Source organism: Lithobates pipiens, unplaced genomic scaffold (assembly GCF_037356315.1).
Source record: "Lithobates pipiens isolate NorthernLeopardFrog02 unplaced genomic scaffold, aLitPip1_a1.2 Scaffold_8, whole genome shotgun sequence".
Classification (NCBI taxonomy): Eukaryota; Metazoa; Chordata; class Amphibia; order Anura; family Ranidae; genus Lithobates; species Lithobates pipiens.
The window spans coordinates 224747089-224758830 of NW_027507903.1; the positions used below are offsets into that span (position 1 = coordinate 224747089).

General features: G+C 44.5%; 1 protein-coding gene across 1 annotated transcript in view; it reads right to left on the reverse strand.

The window, feature by feature from the left end:
• NELL2 (neural EGFL like 2) overlaps positions 1-587 on the reverse strand; it is a 438239-nt gene extending 437652 nt beyond the window's left edge. Inside the window, exon 1 of the mRNA XM_077472831.1 lies at positions 17-587. Within this exon, the coding sequence (XP_077328957.1) occupies positions 17-65 (49 nt within the window). The 5' untranslated portion in view covers positions 66-587. The remainder of the gene's footprint in view (positions 1-16) is intronic.
• Positions 588-11742: the final 11155 nt, after the last annotated feature.

Sequence of the window (11742 nt, forward strand, 5' to 3'; positions counted from 1 at the left end):
AAAAGGCTTCTCTTACCTGGATTGATGGAAGCAATAAGACAGAGGATGGGCACAATTAACTCCATATTGGTGAAGATACTCTCAGTCCATAGTCTCTCCTTCTGCTTTGGGAAAGCTCAATGAAGAGGCTCCTTCCTAATACAAGACAGGGAGCAGCCAGCAACTTGGATTCCCCAAAGCTTGCATGATTCCTGAGCAGGCAGATATAAGAGAGGAGGAACGTTCGTTTAACCCAATAAGTGCAAGGCACACACAGCCCGACTTTAATCCACAGCTCAGACCACAGCGCTGACAGCACGGGCAGATGGGGGGAAAGGCTCAGCCCGAACCTGTTACAGACAATGGATATTCCTGTTCCGCCTGAGAGATGCTGAAGCAGGGCACTTTAATTGCTACTCCAGGGATTTGGAGGAGGGGAGAAGGGACGGGGCTGCTATGTCCCTTTCTCTCAGGGTCTGAACAATTGCTCCTAACAGCAACTGATCAGAGCATTCTGTACGCAGCATCTCAGTGATCGCAAGGAGTGCTTACAGGTTGTGTCCTCCTCTGATTGACAGGGGGTGGGCATTGCATGACTTTATGGGGAGAGTTGGGCATCCCTCTGCTGAGCTGCCAGTGCCTACGGAAGAATTGGGCATGTGGACTTCCCTGATCAGAGCTGGGTGTGCCTACATTTAGGCATCCCTGAGCTTAGATGTAGATGTACAGGAAGATTGTAAATGTGCCCATTCCTGATCTTAGCTGGGTGTGCCTACAGGGAAATTGTACATGTTGGCATCCCTGAGTTTAGCTGTGGATATCTACAGGGAAATTGTACATGTTGGCACTCCTGATGTTAGCTGTAGATATGTACAGGGAAATTGTACATGTTGGCACGCCTGATGTTAGCTGTAGATATGTACAGGGAAATTGTACATGTTGGCACTCCTGATGTTAGCTGTAGATATGTACAGGGAAATTGTACATGTTGGCACTCCTGATGTTAGCTGTAGATATGTACAGGGAAATTGTACATGTTGGCACTCCTGAGGTTAGCTGTGGATATGTACAGGGAAATTGTACATGTTGGCACTCCTGATGTTAGCTGTGGATATGTACAGGGAAATTGTACATGTTGGCACTCCTAATGTTAGCTGTAGATATGTACAGGGAAATTGTACATGTTGGCACTCCTGATGTTAGCTGTGGATATATACAGAGAAAAAGTACATGTTTCCTGATGTTAGCTGTAGATATATACAGGGACATTGTACATTTTGGCACTCCTGATATTAGCTGTAGATATATACAGGGAAATTGTACATGTTGGCACTCCTGATGTTAGCTGTGGATATATACAGGGAAATTGTACATTTTGGCATCTCAGGCTGTACCTATATAGAAAACATTGTACATTTAGGCATCCCTGATCTAAGCTGTCAGTGTACAGGCACATTATTAATGTCAGTATCCCTAAACTTAGCTGTGTGTACTTACATAATATTCTACATTTCAGGGAACTGAAATACATACAGGGAAATTATACATTTGGGCATTCCTGATCTTAGCTGGATGTACCTACAGAAAAAAAAAAAAAATATATATATATATATATATATCGTATCTCACAAAGGTGAGCACAACCCTCTTATTTTTGTAAATATTTTATTCTATCTTTTCATGTGACAACACTGAAGAAATTACACTTTGCTACAATGTAAAGTAGTGAGTCTACAGCTTGTATAACAGTGTAGATTTGCTGTCCCCTCAAAATAAATCAACACACAGCCATTAATGTCTAAACCACTGGCAGCAAAAGTGAGTACACCCCTAACTGAAAATGTCCAAATTGGGCCCAAAGTGTCAATATTTTGTGTGGCCACCATTATTTTCCAGCACTGCCTTAACCCTCTTGGGCATGGAGTTCACCATAGCTTCACAGGTTGCCACTGGAGTCCTCTTCCACTACTCCATAATGACATCACCAAGCTGGTGGATGTTAGAGACCTTTCACTTTTCCACCTTCCGTTTGAGGATGTGCCACAGATGCTCAATAGGGTTTAGGTCTGGAGACATGCTTGGCCAGCTAATTACCTTTTCCCTCAGCTTCTTTAGCAAGGCAGTGGTCATCTTGGAGGTGTGTTTGGGGTCATTATCATGTTGGAATATTGCCCTGCGTCCCATTCTCTGAGGGGAGGGGATCATGCTCTGTTTCAGTATGTCACAGTACATATTGGCATTCATGGTTCCCTCAATGAGCTGTAGCTCCCCAGTGCTGGCAGCAGTCATGCAGCCCCAGACCATGACACTCCCACCACCATGCTTGAATGTAGGCAAGACACAATTGTCTTTGTACTCCTCATCTGGTTGCAGCCACACACGCTTGTCACCATCTGAGCCAAATACGTTTATCTTGGTCTCATCAGACCACAGGACATGGTTCCAGTAATCCATGTCCTTAGTCTGCTTGTCTTGTTGCAGGCTTTCTTTTGCATCATCTGTAGAAGAGGCTTCCTTCTGGGACGACAGCCATGCAGACCAATTTGATGCAGTGTGCAGCCTATGGTCTGAGCACTGACAGGCTGACCCCCACCCCTTTAACCTCTGCAGCAATGCTGGCAGCGCTCATAAGTCTATTTCCCAAAGACAACCTCGGGATATGACACTGAGCATGTGCACTCAACTTCTTTGGTCGACCATGGTGAGGTCTGTTCTGGGTGGGACCTGTCCTGTTAAACTGTTGTATGGTCTTGGCCAGGGCCATTTTTAATATTGATTGGACCCTGGGCAAAACCTCAGGGGGGCATGCTATACATATCAATGCCGCCGCTATTGACATAGGAATTCCGGTAATTTATATGTAAACACACATCATTTACATAAACATATACATAAACATAATTTACATGTAGATACAGAGTCTGCATGTGAGCCATCTGTACACCATAATAGGGCAGAGCTGGGCAGCATTAGTAGCAGCACTTCGCACTGAGATATTGGGACACAGGACTAAAACCTCATGGGACAAGGGAATTTAAACCAGTATAGTTGGCAAGTATGAGGCAGCTGCTAGGGGCCCCACAACAAGGACAGGGCCCAGGGCAGCTGCCCCTTTTGCCCTGACTTAAAACGGCCCTGGTCTTGGCCACTGTGCTGCAGCTCAGTTTCAGAGTCTTGGCAATCTTCTTATAGCCTAGGCCATCTTTATGTAGAGCAGCAATTCATTTTTTCAGATCCTCAGAGAGTTCTTTTCCATGAGGTGCCATGTTGAACTTCCAGAGACTGGTATGAGAGAGTGAGAGCGATAACACCAAATTTAACACACCTGCTCCCCATTCACACCTGAGACCTTGTAACACTAACGAGTCACATGACACCGGGGACGGAAAATGGCTAATTGAGCCCAATTTTGATATTTTCACTCAGGGGTGTACTCATGTTTGTTGCCAGAGGTTTATACATTAATGGCTGTATGTTGAGTTATTTTGAGGGGACAGAAAATTTACACCGTTAGACAAGCTGTACACTCACTACTTTATATTTTAGCAAAGTGTTATTTCTTTGATGTTTTCATATGAAAAGATAGAAGAAAATATTTACAGAAAATTTAGGGGTGTACTCACTTTTGTGAGATATTGTAAATATATACTGTGTGGGTGTGTGTACATACAGTAAAACCTTTGTTCCAGAAACATGCTTTCAAAGCACTTGTATAGCAAAGCGAATTTCCCCATAAGGAATCATGGAAACTCAAATGATTTGTTCCACAACCATTTATTAATAAATCCTCCTGTTTATAGTCCATAGGCTACTTTCACACTGGGGTGCTCAGCACGCTGGTGGTAAAGCGGTGCTATATTTAGCGGTGCTTTACTGTCATTTTAGCGGTGCTGATCGGCCACTAGTGGGGCAGTTTTAACCCCCGCTAGCGGCCGAAAAATTGTTAAAACCGTCCGCAAAGCGCTGCTGTAGCGGCACTTTGCAGGCAGGTTTGGAGTGCTGCCCATTGTTTTCAATGGGAAGGGGCGCTTTAGGAGTGGTAAATACACCACTCCTACAGCGCTCCAAAGATGTGGCTTGCAGGACTTTGTTGACCGTCCTGCAAGCGCACTGCTCCAGTGTGAAAGCCCTCATTGGAGTACACTGAGCGACGCTTTCAGGGAGCTTTGCAGGCGCCATTTTTAGCACTTTAGCGCCTGCAAAGCACCTCAGTGTGAAAGGGGCCATATAAAAAGATTATAGCAATGTGCAATTGTGTAACCATAAAATGTCCATCCACAAATTGTAGCCTCCACAAGGGGATTAGAAGCAAAATCCAGCAGGAGCTACAGAGTATGCCCTTGTCGGAGATTTCGTCGGAATGTTTCCTACCGCTTTGTCAGATATTCCGACTGTGTGTGGTCTGTATCGGACTGTTTCCGTCGGAATATCCGACAGACCAATTTTTCCAAATTGCCGGTAAAATTTTTTAGACAAAATGCTCCGATCGGACATACTCCGATCATGTGTAGCCTACTCCAAAGGACAAGGTGCCACGCATCGGACACTGAAGCGTTCGCTCAGGTAAAACTACTGGTCGTAATTGATATAGCACATTCGTCACGCTGCAATGCTAAAAATTCTTTCATGAAGCGCATTCTCTTGCTCTTTACAATGATGCAAGAATGAACTTCTTTTGATGCTCATATTCACACACACTTCTCCCGAACGTATTTCATTCATCTTTTTTACTAATTTCAGCAATACAATATTTTAAATCGTCACATCTACACATCATTTTTTATTTTTTTTGTGGGGGATTTTGTGTTGTTTTTTTTTCATAAACATCTCCTTTTTTGCTCATCTTTGCATTTTTTGGGGTGTGTTTTGTGTGTCAACTTACCACAACACCATAATTATCTTTTTTGTATTTTCTTTTTCTTTTTTAATCTACAGGAGGTTGTTTGGTGTTGGTGCCCCTTCATGTCACTTTTTATTTTTGAAATGTACCTGCCTGCTCACAAATAAACTGGCCTTTTTGAAGTAAAACACATATGCAAGTATTTCTTCAAACAAAAAAAACTTTATTTAGGTGTCAGTAACAAATAAAGAGGGAGGCAGCGATGGAGAAACTGGGGAGATTAGCGAAGCCTTTGGCCCCCAGGGCACACATCAACAATTTAAACACAAAAATTGGTGGCCTGAGGAGTACATGTCTGAGGAAGAGAAGTCTGGTCCTGAAGTCCAAGAAACCCGGAACAGCAGCAGATGACATCTATGGTCCCAGGCTGTGGTACTACAAGAGGCTGCATCTTCTGTCAGACCAGACTGAACCCAGGTAATCACACTCTGGTCTTCCTTCCACGCTTCCTTCCAGGCTGTGACTGTGGTGCTGGAGGTGTGGCAGAAGGAGGAGGAGGAGGAGGAGGGACATGGGCCAAATCACACAAGTGTGTTGCCTGTGTGATTTGGCCCAACAGACCCTTGTTGAAGGTGTGTAAAATTATCTCCTCACACAAGAGCTGTTGCCCCTCCTCCATTTTCTCCAGTTTTCACGCAGCCAAGGCGGCAAAGGCCTCTTGATAGGTGGGGGTGGCTTGGAGGGCCGCTGAAGCCTCCCCAATCAGCCTCAGAGCCGACTCCTCCACATTCCCCCCCTTTCTTGCCCTTTTGCGTGGAAGGCAGAGGGGAGGGACCTGGCATTCTGTCAGGCTCCTCTGCCCCCCACCGCCTGGCTGCCGCTTACGCCTGCCTCCTCCTGGCTGCCACTTTCCACAGCCACCTCCTGGCTGCTGCATTCCACACCCTCCTCCTGGCTGATGTCTTCCTGTGTATGAAAAAGGGACATAGTTTTAGTTTTTGGTTCATCAAACACACACACAATTTTCACATCAAGACTGTTGCAAACTGTTAACCAATAGAAAAGACTATCATTCTGAGCCCAGCATTTTTCATTCTTGTCGCAAATGTTTTAGCCACTACTGTCTATCGATATGTAAAACACTTTCTAAAATCAGCAATTAGTGAGCAAAAATCAAGTTAACATCATTAATTTTTACTCCCAAAATATGTACAACAATACTATACCTGGCTCAAGCTGGGCTCCCCCAGTTCTTCCTGAGTTGAAGGCCCAGGTTGGGCGTCGGAAGACTCAGCGGGTGTGGAATGTAGCATAGGACGCGTGGAAGGAAGAGTAGAGAGGGTTTCTCTGACCTCAGCCTGGTTTGACAGAAAATGCATCCTGTTATAATACCACAGCCTGGGGACATAAACGTCATCTGCTGAAGCTCCAGATTGCATGGACTTCAGCACCTTCTTCCTCTCCTTCAGATATGTACTCCTCAGGCCACCGATTTTCACTTTTAAATAGTGGATGTCTGCCCTGGGGACCACCGGCTTCACAAACTCAACCAGTTTTTATATTGCTGCCTGCCTCTTTAGTTCGTTACTATAATGAGGGTGCGTCGCTTGCCACAGGCAGGGCAGCTCCCTGGATTTGTCAATGAACAGAGGGAGGAAACTGTGATCATTGAAACCGTCCATAATGTCTGCAAGACACAACACAAGACAAACCCTAATGTCAGGCTAAACTCCACTAATGCAGGTCTCAATCTAGAAGCATTATAGGCTAGTGATGTACCAAGTTCAAACTTTTACCTTCGTTTGCACGATCGTCGCGTCAGCTTCTCCCTCTGTTCACAGATCGTACATACGACACACGTGTGTTGCGTTTTATATACAGTGCGCATGCGTGAAACTCCGCCCACCCCTGATGTTCTTTCTAGACTATTCCCCGCCCCTTCGCTTTCAGCGCAGTGGGGAGAGCACATGGCAGAGACAACGCATGTGCGCAATCAGAGTTACACTAACGAGGAGGAGGGTGAGGAAAGCCCAGAGCCTGAAACGTCCCGATCCAGGAAGAGAAGATTTAAGGCCTCAAATATGTCTTTTGTAGAGATGTTGGAGATGGTGGACATATTGAACAGGACCGACTATGATGGGAAGTACCTTACCCAAACCCAAATATCAGAAAGGCCAAGATCATGACTAAATTGTGAAGAGTCTTCAGAAGAATTTTGGGGTATGACAATCCAAGGATCAATTGAGAAAATGCTAGTCAGACCTGAAACTGAGGGAGCACGTTCAGTACAGAAGGATCAAGCGTGTTCTTCAAAAAAGTAAGTAGTTGTCGTGTGTTCATATGATTATTCTGGCTTGCATACTGCTCCATGTGCTTTGATTTCATGTTGTGCAGTTTAAAATGGCCACTTTCAAGTTTATGGTTTCATTCGTTCGTAAGAAACATTGTTCTGCAGGTAAGTATTCCAGCTTTAGAAAGTGTCCACAATAATGTTCTCACCTTTGAACTCGGTCAAAAAACACAATTGTACAACACTTCCAAGCAATGTTTCATATTCCTATTTCTGCCCTCTGTGTGCTAAGTATTCCTTTTTTACATTCTCATAGGGGAGAGAAGACTCGGGAAGTCTGAGGACACCAGGGACCCCACCCCTCACAAAGAAGGCAACATTCCAACACCAGAAGCAAAGGAGCAGGAGGAGGAGGAAGGAGAGATCGTTGAAGTTGGACAAATTGTCACCACAGGTGAGTGTCGGAGACCACAGCTTCCGGTAAGCTCATCAATGTATGTCGGCATATTTATAATACATGGTGTGTTTTTTTGCTTTTTTTGTAGGTGATGTGGAAGAAGAATCAAATTTTACCAGTGAAAGTGTCCAGATCCTGATTGGGGAGATACTGGTGTTCAATCGGGATTTAGAAAATATACAGCAAAACATCAATGATGTTAAAAATAAAATGAAGAACATCATTGATGTTTTGGGGAGAGTGTGAAACACCCCAAACTAGCTAGGGTTTTATTTTTTTGTTTTTAAACAAAAACTTTTGTCTTTCACAAAAAGCTAAATTTGGAAGATGCACAGAGTGTGTCAACATGTGCTAACTCCCATCATAGGGGATCAATGTACGTGTTTTGTGGAAAGTGGCTGAGTTGAAGGGGTTGCAGCCCCAAAACATGTACATTGATCCCCCATGATGGGAGATAGCACATGTTGACACACTGTGTGCATCTTCCAATTTTGGATTTTCCAGGGGTGACACCCCATGTGATGAAGGCAATATCAGCCCAGTTTGTACATACTCATGTCTAATATTGTCTTCACTTTTCAAAGTTGAACTTTGTAAGTTCCTGTGTTCTGTATGTTACGCTTTGATACATGCCTGTTTACACAAAAACACCAAGTTACCCAAAAATGACCTTAAATAATGTTTTTGATACACCCAATATGTTGGTTTGTTGTAAAACCCTTTTCTAAACGCACATGTGAATGTGCTTTGATTAAAAAGTGAAATTATCAACAATGTGTGGCTTCCTTTTTCAAAGCAGTATTTGGAGTAAAATTGTTGTTTTCGGTGACAGTGGGTGTTATTTACTAAAGGCAACTCCACTTTGCACTCCAAGTGCAGTTTCAGGTGCACTTTTGAAGTGCACTTGTGGTGCATAGTGGATTTGCCTTTAGTAAATAACACCCACAGTGATGTGTTAATTTTCACAATCATGCCATTTTCCTGGGTCCACATATTTCTGCCATGGTGCTAAAAATGAGCAAGATTTTGGTCAGTAATGCACTACATACATTAGTTAACAAAAACAAGGTGTGTGTGTAGCAGACCCACAACATAATAAGATTATCTGAAGAAGAGACTGTCCCCTCATCTCTCTCAGAACTTGGGTTTGCACTGTTGTAGAAAAAGGCACAACAAAAAACAAAAATTTACCTAGGAGACACCTAAAACCAAGCCAATCAGTAAATGAAAACAAAGATTATTGGAGTTTCAAAGGAAAATGTATTTAAAAAATGCCACTCAGACATTGTCTGGCATATCAATGGCCCCCCTACCCACAAAGTACTCCATGTATTGGGTTCGGACCTCACGGCGCTTTGGGGGGGGCAAGCCAGGACGAGCAGCTTCAAGGCCCGTGAGGTTCTCATTTTCAAGCAAGTCTGCATCTTGGACAACTGAGACCGCATAGTTTGCAGAATGTCTTTTTAAGAAATTGTGCAGAACACAGCAGGCAAGCACTATGTGATTTATTTTATATTCCGCCATGTGGATAGGCGTTAAAAAAAGGCGGAACCGGCTGGCCAGTATTCCAAAAGTGTTCTTCACCACTCTTCTGGCTCTGGCCAGCCGGAAATTAAAAATCCTCTGGTCCGGGGTGAGGGTCCTCATCGGGAAAGGCAGCATCAGATGGTTTGCCAGGGCAAATGCCTGATCCGCGACAATGACGAACGGGAGTCCTTCCTGATTCTCTTCTGGGGGTGGCAAACCCAGACTGCCACTCTGGAGACGCCAGTAGAACTCCGTCCATGCAAACACTCCACCATCTGACATCCGGCCATTTTGCCCCACGTCCACATACAAGAAGTCATAGGTCGCAGACACCACCGCCAACATCACGATACTATTAAACCCCTTGTAGTTAAAATAGTATGACCCCAAGTTGGGTGGTGGGACGATGCGGATGTGTTTCCCATCAATTGCACCTCCACAATTGGGAAAGTCTCAACGGCTAGCAAAGTGGGAGGCCACAGTCTGCCATTCCTGCGGCGTTGAAGGAAACTGTGGAGTGAAACAAGACCAAAAATTTGTCATTTTGCAAATCAACATTGAAAGCAGATTAGACACCAACATTTTTGGCCAAGATCAGTATAACATTTTGGGAACTGAGTATTTAAAGCCTAAAGTATAAGGTCCCCTTATCAGAGTCATCACCCCCCCATCCCCCCCATCTGATAGGCCCTTGCTAAAAATTAGGGGGGGATGTTTTGGACAGGTAACCATCTCCACTTGATTGAAAGCTGAATGCCAAAATAATGTGTGATACTTTGGGAAGCCCCTCCTTACTTACACTATTGGCAGCCCACCGGACAGGTAAGAAGTGTCATAATACCAAAAATCAAACAAAATGGAAGCACATTTTGACATTCTGCTATTATATATCAAGATAATAATAGGGTAAAAAAAATGCTAGCATTTGAAAGTATTGAGGCAGGCCCTTGCACTACATGCTTTGGTAAACTCGTCCATAAATGTGACCAGCAAAAAGGTAGGTATAGTGGGTATTGGGTTTGGTAAAGTCAGCAGATAGAGGATTGCTATCAGCTGACCTAGCAGTTGGGGGGAGAGGGGTTCCTAATGAGTTTGGCACAACCAAAGAAAAAAAAAGTCACTCTGCATGAATTGAAGCACACACATAACATTTGTGGACATTTTAGGGGGTGTTTAGGGGAAAGCAATACTATGGAGCTGACAAAAAACATTGTTAAGTGACTAGACTATAGTTTTATGAGCCAAGAAGAGCATGGTGGGGAAGTTAGTGGGGCAAATATGCATGAGGACAAAAGGGCAGAGCATATGAATTAGAGCATATTGCAATGATGGTAATTAGGGAATGAGGAAAGAAATGAAATACATTAGCAATCATTAAATACATAGAATGTGATGTTAAAGGATAAAACTTGCCTTCATATAGTCCTTCTGCAGGACCTGAATGAGGGCAGAACAGGTCTCTGGAATAATGATCCCCAGAGCCTGGGGGAGATGCCTGTGGAGAACTTGAGGTCCTGAAGGCTTCTCCCTGTTGCCAAGTAGCGCAACGTGGCGATGAGCCTCTGCTCCGGAGTGATGGCTTGCCACATGCAGGTATCCTGCCTGGTGATAGAAGGGGACAGCAAAGCCAGCAGACGGTGAAAAACGGGGTCCGTCATCCGAAAATAATTCCTGAAATCATCAGGATTATTCTCCCGAATCTCACGGAGCCAAGGCATGTGCGAGAACTGGTCACACTGGCGCAACCAATTCTTGGTCCACAAACGCCTCCCCTCCCTGTTCATGGACCGGGCTTGTGTCAAAGTAAGAACCCCAACACGAAGCCCCTGCACAGCACAAACTCTACAACGAGTATGTAGACGAAACATGGTTTGAAAACAGTCGGCTGGTCAGAACGGACAACAGAAAACACTGATAAACAGCAATGCCTGAAAGAATGACCTGAATAGCAGAAGCAAGCAGACAATAAAAAATGCAAATCAAAGTGTACTATACCAAGATATAGTCCACAATGAGAAACTAATGCTTACTGACTACACGCACTGATTATCAGATACGCAAAGACAAGCAGAAACTGAAGAGCAATAGCGAACTGAATCACAAATCTGAAAAGCGCGAATCGTCTCTCACCAAACTTCTACTAACACGCGATACACACGAGATCAGCAGAAGGAGCCCAAAGGGTGCCGGACGTGGTGCTGAACTTCCTTTTTCTAGTGCCGCCGTACGTGGCTTACGTCACCGCGTTCTTGGCAACCGGAAATTCCGACAACTTGGTCCGACCGTGTGTATGCAACATCACTTCCGGACCCCTTCCGGAATTAATCCTTCGGAATTATTCCGACGGATTTGGTTGTCGGAATCTCCGATCATGTGTACAAGGGCTTAAAAAGAGAAGAGAGGCACCTCCAACTGTAGCAATATGGTTCCATTTGATAAAGGTACAATATTTAGCAACTCACATGGTTGGTAATTAAAGTAGGCACATCAAAGCACATCTAAGTATGCAGGCATCTGGGGTAAACCTGTCCACATAGACCATCCCTCTCATCGCTGTCAGTCTGCAATCGTGATGGGGGAGGCTACCCTGCAGTAGAGAAATTGAACCGCTCATGGAACGCAGCCTGGAAGGGTCAACATCGATGGCAG